Source organism: Lynx rufus, unplaced genomic scaffold (genome assembly GCF_022079265.1).
Source record: "Lynx rufus isolate CCGP_SWC_20201006 ecotype Redwood Valley unplaced genomic scaffold, mLynRuf1.p SCAF_4, whole genome shotgun sequence".
NCBI classification, from domain to species: Eukaryota; Metazoa; Chordata; class Mammalia; order Carnivora; family Felidae; genus Lynx; species Lynx rufus.
In genome coordinates, this window is record NW_025814856.1 from 6,877,254 (window position 1) to 6,892,566 (window position 15,313).

At 48.7% G+C, this 15,313-nt stretch overlaps 1 protein-coding gene across 3 annotated transcripts in view; it reads right to left on the reverse strand.

Annotated features, from left to right (window-relative positions):
- Positions 1 to 15,313, reverse strand: part of DNMT1 (DNA methyltransferase 1) — a 47,727-nt gene that overhangs the window by 19,074 nt on the left and 13,340 nt on the right. For all 3 annotated transcript variants that reach the window (XM_047095534.1, XM_047095536.1, XM_047095535.1), the window contains 11 exons: positions 15,022 to 15,097; positions 10,802 to 10,836; positions 10,340 to 10,424; positions 8,478 to 8,512; positions 7,380 to 7,464; positions 5,455 to 5,489; positions 4,899 to 4,980; positions 3,086 to 3,120; positions 2,710 to 2,755; positions 2,535 to 2,615; positions 2,342 to 2,451 (listed from right to left, as the gene is read on the reverse strand). In XM_047095534.1, the coding sequence (XP_046951490.1) occupies positions 2,342 to 2,451; positions 2,535 to 2,615; positions 2,710 to 2,755; positions 3,086 to 3,120; positions 4,899 to 4,980; positions 5,455 to 5,489; positions 7,380 to 7,464; positions 8,478 to 8,512; positions 10,340 to 10,424; positions 10,802 to 10,836; positions 15,022 to 15,097 (705 nt within the window). The remainder of the gene's footprint in view (positions 1 to 2,341; positions 2,452 to 2,534; positions 2,616 to 2,709; positions 2,756 to 3,085; positions 3,121 to 4,898; positions 4,981 to 5,454; positions 5,490 to 7,379; positions 7,465 to 8,477; positions 8,513 to 10,339; positions 10,425 to 10,801; positions 10,837 to 15,021; positions 15,098 to 15,313) is intronic.

The window sequence follows — 15,313 nt, forward strand, 5'->3', positions numbered from 1 at the left end:
CACATGCTGCTTACGGCTGTGGCCACCACCTCGATCTAGCTCCAAAATGCTTTCACTGCCCACAAAGAAAACCTTCTCTCCATTAACCAGTCACTACTTCCTATTCCATCCCCGCCCCTGGCAATCCCCACTCTGCTTTCTCTGCATTTACGCATTCAGTGTTTCATACATGCTTAGTGTTATAGGGACTTCACCTTAATAAGAAGCACAGTAAGACCTATTACCTAACAGCATGAAAACAGATGTAAAGATACGGGAAGGACATACTTCCACCTCATTTGGAGGGTTAAATCTGGAGTTTGAGGGCATCCATCCACAGTCCTACCACCCAAATGTCAAACTTCAGAAGAACATGAAATCAGGGTGTGTATGTGTGTGCTGGGGGTGGGGGGGGCTTTCTGCTTATGGAACCGCTCGTGTTGGCCTCAAAGAGCACCTTCCGGGCAAGAAGTACCATCCCGTGGTGCAAAGGCCCACGCGGGCCACACAGAATCCGCAGGTCTTGAGAGCACCACCCCCCATCACACTCCCACAGCCTAGGCCCTTGGAAGCCAGAAATCCTCATCCTGAAACCACACAGAACTTCAGAAATGCAAACACGAACACCCTGAACTGAAACCCCCACCATGTGCCAGGCATGGTGGACAGACACGAACATCCTGAATTGAAACCCCTACTACGTGTCAGGTATGGTAGATACACACGGGTCATCTCTCTGCCCTCGGGACTTAAGTCCAGCGGGAAAGATGGACACATAGCCAGGGAGGGGAGGATATGGAGGACCCACAGAAGGGGAGGATACAGTGCCCAGCCCAGCAAGGTATCCACGACGACAGGGAGAAGTTCTAAGTCCTAGGCAGAGGCAGGACCCACTAGTTCACAAAATGGACCCTGCCCAAGACTGCTTTCACCTGCCACTTCCAGCCCAAGTACCAGAGGTAAACAGAGTCCCTAAATAACTCCGGCAGTCCGGCTACAATGACACTATCCCTGCGAAGCGTGTCCTTAGTGCCGCCTCCCCACCCTACGGGAAAGGGTCTACAGCAGACCCTCTCTCAAGGAGGAAGCCAAGAGACCCCCAAGCTCTGACATTCCTGACTACAGCAGCCCGGGCTCCAGCTGGTGCTCCTCTCCCGAGCCTCTGTCCTGAGACACACAACAGGGCGGCACGAGGGCATGAGCATCAGCCGCATCAACACAGTAGATTTCACTTGCACCACCAGGCAGAGGTTGGGCCAGGCCCTGGGGGTCACTGGTAGGTGGACAGCATCTTGACACAGATCAGGATCCTGACGGTGTTCGAGAGGGGGATACAGCCAACCACCAACCACAGGGAGTATGAAATGTGCTGCAGAAGAAACACGCTGGGGATCTTGTCTCGGGGCAAGAGAACCCCTAACCTTCTGTAGGGCAGGGGTGTTAGGAAAGTGATGCCCACAACAGGTATGGTAGAGGAGATCCACCCCCACATTTTCCTCAGGGAGGGAAAAAGCACCTGCTAAAGCAGGTGAAAGAAACAGTGGGCGTGTCCTGGAGCCAAGCCATTCCCCACAAAGAAAGAAAGTGAAGCTGCAGAGTAACCGCAGCCCCAGCGAGCAGAATGGAGCACAGGGTGCAGAACACGGGACTGCGTACTCACAGGCTTATTTGAGCCTTGCCAAAGGCGCAGTCCAGACGCCAGGACCTTCACTCCAGAACCTCAAGGGCCACTGCCACAACCTGTGCAGCCCTGCTTGGTCTAGCCCCCTCCCGGGCCCTCTGCTCCCGCAACTCTGGCCACACCAGCCTCATCACTGAATCCTGCACAGCCAACAGGAGCCCACCTCGGGGTCTCTGTACCTGCTGTTCCCTCCAGCTGGGGTGTCCTTCCCCAGCTGTCCCCTCGACTTACGCTCTATGCCACGAAGGGTTCTGCTCGAGTCACTTCCCTCTGTCCCAAACACACTCTCCCAGCCCCTCTCTGCTCACCATGCCTTTCACATGTGCCGCGGTTACCACCACCTGACACGCAGAACTTAGCTTCTGCCCCCACGAAAGCAGGGACCCACGGTGTTGTACCCATAACACCTAAGTCAGTACCTACCTAGCACATGGTTGGCCCTCATCTGGATGAATGAGCTTCAGGATGCGTACAGACTGAAGATTAGACGTGTACGGTTTTAACAACCCACACAGCGGAGATCTACTACACTCCCACCATCTTTGGGGCTCTGATCCAGGAGGCGTTAGCAACTTGAGAAAGGCTACGGGTCAAACGCTAAAGAACCTCAAGAGGACATCAAGAACTTCGGCGCCTTCATGAAAGTGCTCTATTACAATGAAGCAGAAGCATGTGTGTTACCTAAAGCAGGTCAGTTTGTGTTGGGGAAGGGCCTCATAACTCTCGAAGCCAGACTCGTTGGCATCGAAGATGGAGAGTCTCTCATTTGTCAACAGCTGTGGCTCATCCACCTGAGAGACAGCGACCGTTAGGCTGAGGCAGAGGCAGAGGCAGAGGCAGGAAAGAGAAGGCGGGAAGTAGAGCCGGAACTTACTGCGTCGGGGGGATGCTGTTCGTACTTCAGCTCGGCATCGTCCAGGTACTGCCCACACTGAACACACCGCAGAGGATTGGGCTGGGGGCACGAACACAAACAGCACTCAGAGGGCCGGCTCTGGGCAACCCCACCAGCGCCACAGCACCCGTTTTACTCCCAGTTGTGGGTTTACCTTGGAGGACACCACGGTTTTGGTTCGAGCCATTTTTTTCTCCGTTCTGAGAATAAAGCAGAACATAGTTTGTGTGTTTTTAATCCTATAGGAACATGTGAGAAGCTACCCAAGTTACACCTAATCTACTGACACAGGTGAGCACCAGCTGCTGCCTTGGAGGGAGAAGTGCCAGGTCCTCGGTGTCTCTGTACCACAAGGAGGGGACCCGCCTCATGCAGAATTGGAGCGTTTGGGTCCTGAGCTCACAGACTCCATAAGAAATAAAGCTAAGCTAAGGCTGCTCTAGCAATTCATTAAAACCCCTTCATCTTTTTTTCTAGAATGAGAATCTTAATATGATCCGCTTTGTACCAAGACAACAATAAGTGCTTACGGTTCTTTGGACGTAGTTTTGCGTCTCTTCTCTTCCTAAATGGAGAGAACAAAAGAGGGTACAAAAGTATTTTACATCTGGACAATGCTCCAGAATTTTATTTTTTACATTTTTTTAAATATTTATTTATTTTTGAGAGAGAGAGAGAGAGAGAGAGAGAGAGAGAGAGAAAGACCGAGTGCGAGCAAGGGAGGGGCAGAGAAGGAGACACAGAATCTGAAGCAGGCTCCAGGCTCTAAGCTGTCAGCACAGAGCCTGACACGGGGCTCAAACTCACGGACCATGAGATCATGACCTGAGCCGAAGTCAGATGCTTAACTGACTGAGTCACCCAGGCGCACCAATGCTCCACAATTTTATATACACAGTTATCACAAAACCTAGTCAGAGGCAGAGAGGAAGAGAGTCAAGGGACCAGTGAGGTCCAAGCCATCTCCAGTGTCTAGAGTCTTCTATTCAAAATTCTTGTAACTAAAGACTTCCTTAAGAGACTCCTAACAGAAACCATTAAAAACAAAAAAAAAAGCTTAGCTTACCCGTACAAGCAGTACCTCAAGGCAAATAAACAACTGATGAGGGGTCTATGGACTGAATTAAGTCCCTCTAAAGTTCATGTTGAAGCCCTAACCCCGAATGTGGCTGTATTTGGAGAAGAGGCTTTTAAGGAGGTGACCAAGGTTCTAAGGGTGGCCCTAATCCAACAGGGCTGGTGTCCTCTTCAGAAGGGGAAGGGACACCAGGCTCCCTCTTCTCCCTCCACACTCACACAGGAAAGAGCCTGGGAGGACGCAGTGAGAAGGCAGCCGTCGGCAAGCCAGGAAGAAAGGCCTCACCAGGAACTAACCCTGGCGGCACTCTGATCTTGGACTCTGAGTCTCCAGAACTGTGGAAAAATAAACGTCTGTTGTTTAAACCACCCAGAGTGCACCACTGGATTAGTCTACCATTAAAAAAAGAGGAAACTTCTTTCTGGAGTTCTGTTCGGCGAGTGAAGGAATGAGAGAACTGTGGACTGTCACCACTTTGCAGCTCCCAGTGAAACAGATTTAAGCAATGACTGTTACAAACATTAGGTAAGAAGCAGAGAGAAGCTTTACAATGGATGGATCAGTCTTAACACCATAAATAGACAACTGTGCCTTCCGGTGTGACATGACAGGAAGCACCTGGCACCCCCTCAGAGTCCACTGGGCAACAAAGGACCTGCATCTGGTCGAGCCCCCAGACCTAACCATCAGTCTGTAGGAGACAGGGCTGGAGAGAGGTTTAACTCAAGAGGGGCGCAAACAACAAAACACCAGGACCCAGAAACTCTATGGGTAAGCCAGATCCCTTCATAAATTGCAAGGCAGATGAAGGGGTAAGACTCTGGAGGAGACAGGACAAACAGAAACCAAATTCACTGTATAGGCCTTGTTTGGGTCCCGATTCAGAGTCCCCGTTGTTTCTTTTTTCTAGGCAGGGAAATCTGAACAGACTAGACCTTTGACATTGTATTAATGATGACCTTGTGGGGATATTTAAGAAGAGAGTCCTTTTATAGGAAGTTCTTCTGTAACTGTCTCAGTAATGTCAGGGATTCGTTCAGCATCACCCAGGGGTGAGGGAGGCTGGGAGAACAGGCAGGGACCGACTCAAACACTTGGCCATGAGCAGAGAGCTGTGGCAGGCCGATGAGAACACGAGGCCCTGCTGCCCTATTCGGCCTACTTCGGGGTATGCTCGAATGTCTCCAGAACAAAAAGTTTACTTAAAAAAAAAAAAAAGTCACTTTGGGATGTAGGAAACAAAGGATTAAAAAACAAGAGCTTACCTTTTCATCCTCATCTTTTTCTTCAGAAACTTGTGGTTTTACTCTTTCAGGTTCTTTTTCTTCAGGTCTCCGTTTGGCAGCTCTGTTAGGTAAATAAACATATGCCAAATCTTTGCTCAGAATAACCCTATTGCCAACTCACATCGAAAACAAAAACTAATGCCTCCATATTGAAAAGCAAAATATTCAGAATATATCTGGGCAAGATTCTTCCGATCCAATAAAGAAAGCCCCTTGTCACAGTGGCTCTAAAAGGAGCACTGGTAAGTTGTTTGAACTCCAAAAGCAGCCCCCGTGACCCCTCCAATGCAGGCCAAGCGAGAAGTGCCGGGAGGGAAGGGACCCACAAGACGTGCAGGGGTGGCACGGCCACCCAAGTGGCAGAGGAGGCCCAGCTTAATTTCTTATCCAACCCTGCCCGAGCGGATCCAGTCTTCTGAGCACATCAGCACCTCCGTGTAAACCTCTACATCAGCACCGATCTCTAGAATGGTAATTTCAGTAACAAAAATTACACAAAGCACAGCACAAAGGCACAAGCATTTCAACCACTTACAGATCTTTGGGTTGACTTCTGGGTCTCCTTTCATCCTGCGAGAGTCAAACAGGGGTGGAGAGAGATAGAGGGGAAAAGTTAGTTTCTGAGAAAAGAGCAAGACCAAACTGAAAGTACCAGTTAATGATCACAGCACCGTGAAACTGGAGAACAGGAAAATCTACACAGGCCTACAGGGTACAGAGGAGACTTCACATTTTTAACTCCATTCCCTAACCCCCTACAAGCAAGAGTTGGCCAGGACTGGGCAGGCGGTTTCTATAAAGAGCCAGAAAACATTCTCAGATTTTGTAAGGCTCGTGGTCTGTGTCACAACTACTCAGTCCTACCATTGTAACATAAAAGCAACCAGAGAAAACACAGGAGTGAAAAGGCACGACCGTGTTCCAAAAAAATTTATAAAAATGGGCAAAGGGCCAGATTTGGGCCATAATTTGCCAACTCTGTCCCAGAAAACCTCATTGTAAAAGGGATTATACCCATGTACCTTATGTTGGCCAAATGCCTATACTTCCTTTTGTCGTCTGGTCAGAGGTAAAGATGTCATATAGAAAGGTATCGGGACAGCAGGAAAAACAAGGACAAAACTTAGCAATCTAGCATGGAAAATTAAGAAATAAAAGAATTCCCAACTCTGTCACCAACTCCTTGTTATATATAAACAATCTAGTGTCTTCTGAGCTTAAATAACTTTCTGATAAATTTATTGAGCTTATCTTCATAGATTAACAAGTCTGTTAGGTTTATTAAAATAGGAGAGCCGGGGCGCCTGGGTGGCTCAGTCAGATGGGTGTCCGACTTCGGCTCAGGTCATGATCTCACGGTCCGTGAGTTCGAGCCCCGCGTCGGGCCCTGTGCTGACAGCTCGGAGCCTGGAGCCCGTTTCAGATTCTGTGTCTCCCTCTCTCTCTGCCCCTCCCCTGTTCATGCTCTGTCTCTCTCTGTCTCAAAAATAAATAAACGTAAAAAAAAAAAAATAGGAGAGCCAACAATATTAGAAAGGGTCAAATGTTTGATCCTTCCATCTCTTTCTACCATGAGGCAAGAGCTCCCGCCAGTTTGTGTCTGCAGAGAATGGGCGGTCTGACACCATCACTAGGATCTCTCTAGGGGGCCTGGCAGGGATTCCAGGCAAGTGCCGACAGCAAGATAACCAATATCTGGACAGAAAAGGTGAGAGACAGCTAAGATGGCAGAGCACGCTGGAGGCGACACCAAAAGGGTCAAACGCCACAGAACAAGAATGGATGCCTGTTGCCAGCCAGGTCAGAAGTAAGGAAGTGCATGACCCAGCAAGTCCGTGACCATGGGCTCCACCATCTAAATCTCAAGAGACAGAAGAACCACAGACAATCCTGGGATTATCCCAATTGGACTTCTCTTAGACAGGGACCACACGGCTTATAGAGCTGGGGAGTCCCGTGCTGCGGCCCCCCAGTGCACGAACCTCCCCTCCCTGGAGTTCAGTCAGCAGGACCGCCCTGCAGATGACCTTGCCATCCTGCACTTGTACGAAGGCCCTGCCCCACTCCATGCATAAAGTTGCAGAGTTTAAATATGTTCACTTAGCTGAACGGGGGAGGCTGGCAGGACGGGGAGACCTAGACTCGGAACTTAGGAGGCTGGCAGAGCAACACAGGTGTGGCTGGCGCGTCCGAGGGGAGGATCAAGTGCAGCCAAACGCGCACACACCTTCGTCAAGGTGCACACAGGCCCTGTCCACCATTACAGGGAAGCAGACCACTGTACACACAGACATGAGACAACCACCAACCCCCATGAGGGGGATTAGGGAACTTTCCCAGAGTCGCCCCGTGGGGAGGTAGGGCTGGATTTGAACCCAGAGCCCTGCCCCACACCACGTGTCCCGACCAAATGGGAATAGAAGAAAAGTGGAATTTAAGAAGCAAAGATTCAGTCTTTACCCTCTCGTCTCCTTCATCCGTTTCGGCCTGCACTCCTGTTCTTCCTTCTCGGTCCAGCTCCTCCTTTGACTTCAGTTTAGGTGTTCTGTCACACAAAACCGGACACATCCACGCGATCAGCTCGGGGAGGCGGACACCACTGCAAGCACCCCCAGTGATGGCTTACGGTCTCCTCCCCAGACCCAGAGCATGGACTGCCTTTCCCAGCTGAAGGGCAAGTCTTCCCTTTAGGAAGCCCGAAAGCCATTTATGACTTCAGAACTTATGATCTTCAGAGAGGCCATCAACATTTCATATAAATGAAACAAACAGCTTAAATGAACAGTTTAAAACAAAATAACCTCCCCCCCCCACACACACACACACAAATAGGACTCCATCGATTTCCCGTAACCTGATGGGAATTCTTTATCAGAGGCAGAAGGCAAGTGTCTGGCCCAGAGGTGGACCCCGTGTGGGTTCACGACAGCTGGTCTGATGTGTGACCTGCATCAGTAGCCGTGGAAAGCCGACTAGCCACACAGGATCTTCACTTCCGGGCTCTGCCCCTCCGTTTCGGTGCTCTGCCCACCCCTAGACACAGGCCCGGTCTCGACATTTCCTCCAGCCAACTGGATGTCAACAGAGACTTGAAGTGCTCTTGACCTCTGCCCTCGCACTCTGCCACTGCCACAAAAGCACGCCCGGGCTGGCTAGGTCATCCCCATCATCTCCACCAAGCCTGGCCAAGATCAGTCAACAGACACCAGGAGGCAGACTTGCGAGCTCAGCAAATGAGGTCTTAAGTCACTGAGCTTCAGCAACCATAATTACCTGACATCCTCACAGCCAACGGGGGAGGAACGCAGCAGCTCATTTGATGCCCTTTCTCACTACCTCACAAACTACGTGTTGAATGACCACCACTGAGGAAGGGCCTCGGGTCAAGATCAGCTGAGCTCAGCCTTCACTCCGGTACTCCAACCTTCCCCAAGTGGAACCACCCACACACATATAACTTACGTACCTAATGCTCTGCCTAACCCGTTATTTTTACCAGAACACTTATTTTAGCGACTTTCACACTAGGAAGTACAAAGGCATGTTAACTATACTTACGGTTCTTTGGTTTGACTTCTGAGCCTCTTTTCTTCCTAAGAAGGGGGGTAAAAAAGAAACTAGTTAATTTTCCCCCATTTAGCCCTGATCTTTCCATTGTTCTATGGAAACAATACCTAAACTGATCCTACAGTCTAGCTGGTGGGAGTAAATACGATCTATCTTCAAGATAGCAAGGTTTTTTGGGTTTTTTTGGGGGGGGGTGGTAAATAAGCAGGAAGTTGCAGGATCTAAGAGCTCTGTAATCTAAATGCTTTGCCCCCAAACCCCTCTATCACACGTCATGAGTACGTGTGGACGACCTCACAGGCAACTGGCTAACAGAACCAGGAATCTATAATAAAAGCATGAAACAGGATGGCCCACTCTCAACAAGTGCTCCGCCTCAAACACTGATGACGATCGTTTTGAACCCAAGTTTAAAAGAGCTAAACACACCTTTGTGGAAAAGGTCCCGAGTGAATTCGGCCTCAAACTCCACATTTTGTGAAGAGACCACAAGGGTTAGTGATGTTAAGAGAAGAAACACACTGAAGACCCATCTACTGCAAGAAAAGGTACTGGGAGTCTGACCACAGGCAAGGAATTTCAATCCTGCCCAACACGCCCTGAGGGTAGTTGAGCAAGCCCACTAGAACTGCCTGTTCCCAAATGAGCTAGACTGTAACTGCTATCTAACTAGTATTAGGGTAGGAGAGGTGATCGATTGAAGGCTAGCTTTATACCAAATGGTTCTTCAAGAATGGTCACTCACTTAGTTGATCCCCAACTAGAGCAATAACAGACACCCATCCTTTACCCTCCATCCAAGTTTGTAAGAAACTTCTAGATATTTTGAGAGAGAAAGAGAGAGAGGCACATGCATGCGGGGGAGGGACAGAGAGAGGGAGAGAATCTTAAGCAGGCTCCATGCTCAGCACAGAGCCCAACTTGGGGTTCAGTCTCATGAACCATGAGATCATGACCTGAGCCGAATTCAGGAGTCAGACACTGAACCACCTGAAACAGCTAGACATCCCAAAACAGGACCCAATGTTGCCCTGTCACCGGTGGCTGCCCAACGTTAGCCCTTCTGTCATATAGGACAACACTGTCCAATGGTAAGCTTCCCATTATCAAACCCCCATTCCCTCCCCTATCCTCTCCTCGAGGGGGTTCAGGTGGCACATCGGTCTTTCACAGAACTTTAAATTCGGATTGTACAAAGAAACTGGAGGTCTGAGGAAGACCTGGGGAGATCTGGTCTGATCGCCATGAAGAATGCAACTTTAGGGGCACCTGGGTGACTCGGTTGGCTGAGTGGCTGATTCTTGATTTCAGGTCAGGTCATAATCTCACAGCTGGGGAGATCAAGCCCCACGTGGGCTCTGTGCTCACAGCGTGGAACCTGATTGGGATTCTCTCTCTGCCCCTCCCCTGCTTGCATGCTTGCTCTCTTTCAAAATAAATAAACTTAAAAAAAAAAAAAAGAATGCAACTTTATATCTGGATGATGCTATAGAATTTCAGCACCCCTTGTGTTTGAAAGTCAGATTCCCACAAAGACTTGGTGAGCGAGGCAGGCAGATGGGCAGGGGCACAGACTGAAGTACTGTCACTGATAGAATAGCAGAAGGTCCAGCTGCTCCCCAAGCCTAACGCAGTGTCCTTATCACGAAAGCCACACAACCCCCCTTCTGGGTAGAGAATCACAGAAAAAGAAGTCTGGAAAGCATTTTGGCTAAAGTCAAGATCATTTTGATCAGGAGAGAAAGTCCTTTTGTTCCTACACGTGGCCCCCCTCCCGGTGACCCCCTTCCTGAAACCGAACGGGGACTCCAAGTAAAGTACAATGGACAAACTCGGATGTGACCAGGCTTTACTTTTTCGTCTCTTTCCTCCTCTTCTTCCATGTGTGTTCCAGGTCCTACTCTCTCCGGTTCTTCTGCAGGGAGCGGTCTAGCAACTCTGTCAAGCAAAGTAACACACACCCCAAGGGTGACTTTCCCCAACCCCTCCCCTGCCAGCAGTTTTCCTAAGGTCCTCCTCTTCCTACCCCAGAGAGCAATCTCCATCTCAGAGGCCCTGAAAGGCACATACGACTTTAATATTTAATCAGACCTTTAAATCTGGTTCTGACAACGGCCGGTTCCCCTCAATTCATTCTTTGCAATGAGAATTCTACATGAATTAAAGGCTAATAATCTGACCCCAAATTCAGCATTCTTGAGCCATCTATGGTCGCCATGGCAACTCACAATAAAGCTCTTTAAAACTTTGCAGAAAAGTAATTTCGGTAATGAAGATTGCACATTGTACAGAACAGGTATATTAATCGTTCTTACTGTTCTCTGGATGTAACTCTCCGCCTCTTTTCCTCCTGTGTGGAGAGAAGGAAGACAAGAACATTCATTTCAAAGAAGATCAACATGAAAAGCATGAGTGACAGTATTAAATACATTTGGCACAGTTAAAAATGGGGGGGGGGCTGGGTTTAAGGGAAAGATCTGGGTAATCAGCATCAGTCTGGTAGTGCCGTCCCACTACCCTCAAAACGAAGGAGGCCCAGGAGTCGGCCCAGCACATGCCCGCGTACCAGAGGTTTCCAGCGACGCTCTATAAAAGAATCAAAGATCCTCCACCCCCAGTCAGGAAGTCTTTAATATTAGGAAAAAACAAAATAGTAATTTGGGATTCACAGCAGGAAGTGAGGACACTAGCTCTTCCCGGACGAACGCCCTGGTGTACCATTTCACACTGTCTGCCGTCTCCAGGGTATCTACGTGTATTTAAGAGGGATAGATACACTGCAGTGACGAAACAGATCTGGATCCTGTTTGGGGTAGAGCTTACAAGACTCCACACACGTGAGTGCATATACACACATGCGAAAACTGGTAAAATCTGAATAAAGTCTAGATTGTACAGCGAGGTCACTTTCCTGGTTTTGCTGAGGTATTACAGTTCTAGATGATACCACTGGAGAAATTTAGGGAAGTACACAGAACCTTGTTGTATTCTATTATAGGCAACACATACACAAAAATCTGTGGTATATGTAGGTGCAGATGGAAAACTCTGCCTCCAGGCTGCCTTCAGACTGGATCTATACCAGCTCTTCCCTGAGTCTCCAGCCTGTTGGCCTGTCCTGCATGCTGTAGTCTTACCAGCCTTAACCGCAGAAGCCAAGTTTAAAATTAATCTTACACATACATCTTGTTTCTCTAGAGAACTCTAATGGTAGATTTCATACTAAGTCTCTTTCTCGCTCTCTCTCAGACAACAGAGGAAACTGATAAATCCTTGCCTCTTCCCCGCTCTGGAAGGTCAGGAAGAAGGGAGATCTATGCACCAAACATCCTTTTATACTATTTAGAAGTTTTACTAAATGCTTGTAATACCCATTTTTAAAACATAATCAGGGGCGCCTGGGTGGCGCAGTCGGTTAAGCGTCCGGCTTCAGCCAGGTCACGATCTCGCGGTCCGTGAGTTCGAGCCCCGCGTCAGGCTCTGGGCTGATGGCTCAGAGCCTGGAGCCTGTTTCCGATTCTGTGTCTCCCTCTCTCTCTGCCCCTCCCCCGTTCATGCTCTGTCTCTCTCTGTCCCAAAAATAAATAAACGTTGAAAAAAAAAATTAAAAAAAAAAATAATAAATAAATAAAACATAATCAGTTCTCGTAACTTTAAATGGACTAAAAAAGATGATCCCTGTATGAGGACTTATGTGACAAAACTATCTGACACTGCTGGCTGGATACCCAAGTCTTATCTAGCACATTGCGACAATGTTTTTACAAGCCTTCATAAACAAAGCCTCCCAGGCCTCACACAAACTGCCAGTGAAATGGTAGGTTTCTTGAAAAGCCAGATGAAAAGGCTACACAAGCCTTCTAAAAGGTTAGGGTGCAAGAAACCACTCTAAAACAGGTGCATGTGGAAGAGAGCTATTGATATTACAAGAGCAAGCCTGTTTTGTCTGTAATGCTTTCTCCTAAGAGACAAGAGACGTGGCCACTGATCTGAACACATGGTTCCCTCTGTGCCTCAGTTTCCCACTTAAAAGCAGGTAACCTAAACTTAACTATAGACATCAGAATAAAGGTCATGGACAGTAACATGTGGTTTCTAAAAACAGAATCCATGGGTCTCACAACAGGTTGTCAAGCCTACCTCAAGGAGAGTGGTAGCCCGGTGACACTTGATACCCCTTAGCCCAGTGCTTCTCAGCCAGAGTAATTTTACCCCTCCCCCCAATTTGGAAGTGTCTGACGATGATTTTTGGTGGTGACAACTGAGAGGGGAGAGGGGGATTACTACTGGTATCTAGTGAGTAGAGGTCGGGACGCTGCTACATGCGATAAACCACAGGACCGCCCCACCGCCTCCACAGCAAAGGATTATCTAGCCCCAAAAGTCAATAATGCCACGGCTGCTCTATCAGTAGTAGTAAGGCATTTACTACCCACACATAAACCTATAGACTTCCCTTCAACGTACATAGCTAATCCTGCAGCAAAATCAAAAAGAAAATTGATGTGCGACCATCTGGTATTATCTAGGTTTGGGCCTCAAGTCACAAGGGAAAGTACCATCACAGACTAACATCTTCTGTATCAAAGACCTTCAGTAAGCCACTGGTTTTCTAACCTATGAGGTCTAAGTAGCATTATTACACTACATACAGCAACTCTAATGCTCTGCTGTTAGACAAGTTAGATGTGGAAAAGGAGCTACGGATGGCAGAAGCAAATGCTTTAAACACGTCACAGCTGGGGGTGCCTGGGTGGCTCGGTCACTTAAGCGCCCGACTCTGGATTTTGGCTCAGGTCATGATCTCACAGTTTGTCAGATCGAGCCCCACATTGGGCTCTGCGCTGATAACACAGAGCCTGCTTGGGATTCTCGCTCTCTCCTGCTCTCTACCCCCTCCCTGCTCTCAGTCTCTCAAAATTAATTAATTAATGAATTAAAGTTTTGGGGGCACCTGGATGACTCAGTTGGTTAAAAATCCGACTCTTGGGGCGCCTGGGTGGCGCAGTCGGTTAAGCGTCCGACTTCAGCCAGATCACGATCTCGCGGTCCGGGAGTTCGAGCCCTGCGTCGGGCTCTGGGCTGATGGCTCGGAACCTGGAGCCTGTTTCCGATTCTGTGTCTCCCTCTCTCTCTGCCCCTCCCCCGTTCATGCTCTGTCTCTCTCTGTCCCAAAAATAAATAAAAAACGTTGAAAAAAAAATTTTTTTTAAAAATCCGACTCTTGGGGCGCCTGGGTGGCGCAGTCGGTTAAGCGTCCGACTTCAGCCAGGTCACGATCTCGCGGTCCGTGAGTTCGAGCCCCGCGTCGGGCTCTGGGCTGATGGCTCAGAGCCTGGAGCCTGTTTCTGATTCTGTGTCTCCCTCTCTCTCTGCCCCTCCCCCGTTCATGCTCTGTCTCTCTCTGTCCCAAAAATAAATAAACGTTGAAAAAAAAAAAATTTAAAAAAAAAAAAAAAAAAAATCCGACTCTTGAGCTTGGCTCCAGGTCATGATCTCATGGTCTGTGAGTTCAACCTCTGCATCGGGCTCTACGCTGACAGTGCAGAGCCTGCTTGGGATTCCCTCTCCCCCCTCACTCTCTGCCCTCCTTCTCTCTCTCTCTCTCTCAAAAATAAACATTTGGGGCACCTAGGTGGCTCACTTGGCTAAGCATCCAACTCTTGGTCTCAGCTCAAGTCATGATCTCATGGTTCATGGATTCAAGCCCCAAGTCAGGCTCCGCAGCAGGCAGCGCGTATCCTGCTTAGGATTCTCTCTCTTTCTCTCTGCTCCTACCCGGCTCACACTTTCTGTCTCTCTGAAAAATAAATAAACTTAAGGAAAACAAGTAGCACCTGAGTGGCTCAGTCGGTTGGGTGTCTGACTCTTGATTTTAGCTAGGGTCATGGTCTTGTGGTTTGTGAGTTCGAGCCCCGTGTCAGGCTGTTCTGGCAGTGCAGAGCCTGCTTGGGATTCTCTCTGTGCCCCTCCCCTGCTCTCTCGCTCTCTCTCTCTCTCAAAATTAAGAAAACTTCAAAAAAAAATACATTTTTTTAAAAAAGCTTTAAAAAATAAACAGGGGCGCCTGGGTTGCTCAGTCGGTGGAGCATCTGACTCTCGGTTTCAGCTCAGGTCATGATCTCACGGTTCCTGGGTTCAAGCCCGCATCAGGCTCTGCGTGGACAGCATGCAGCCTGCTTGGGATTCACTTTCTCCTCTCCATCTCTCTCAAAATAAATAAGCCTTAAAAATAAATATTTAAAGAATAAAATGTCACAGTTGATGGCCAATCCTGTCAGCTAGAGAAGTAAGAAAGCAGACATAGGAAGCAACAGACTCTGAAGTCATGGGGCTGCCTTGTGAGTAGCAGGGGCCTGTGGAGCCCTCAGGCCTAACTGTGACATACTTCATACTACCCGGGTCCAGGGACAGAAGGTCCTAACACCTTCTTGGTCACTTCAAGTCCATTTAGATAGGTCAAGTGTAAAGTCAGGGCTACCAGCAAAATACCAAAAGAAGGCAGAGAGAAGAAACTTGATAATGTCAGCCCTACCTGGTCTTTTTCTTCCTCAACATGATCATCCGATTTCGCTTTTTCACGCTCTTCCTCAGGTTTCCGTTTGGCAGGGCTGACACAAACAGGAAAGCCGACCGTTAGCTTCGCCAGACCCCAGACCTCCACCAGGCATGAGAGGACTTGTATTCCTCCCTACCAAAGGCGGCCTCTTTAAGACAGACTCAGGGCATGGGTGCCTTCTTCCCTCCAAGGAAATGCCCTCACTGCCAGGATATCGAAAGAGGCTTTAACTCTTGAGTGACGGGTTAGAAGCGCACCACTTTGCAAA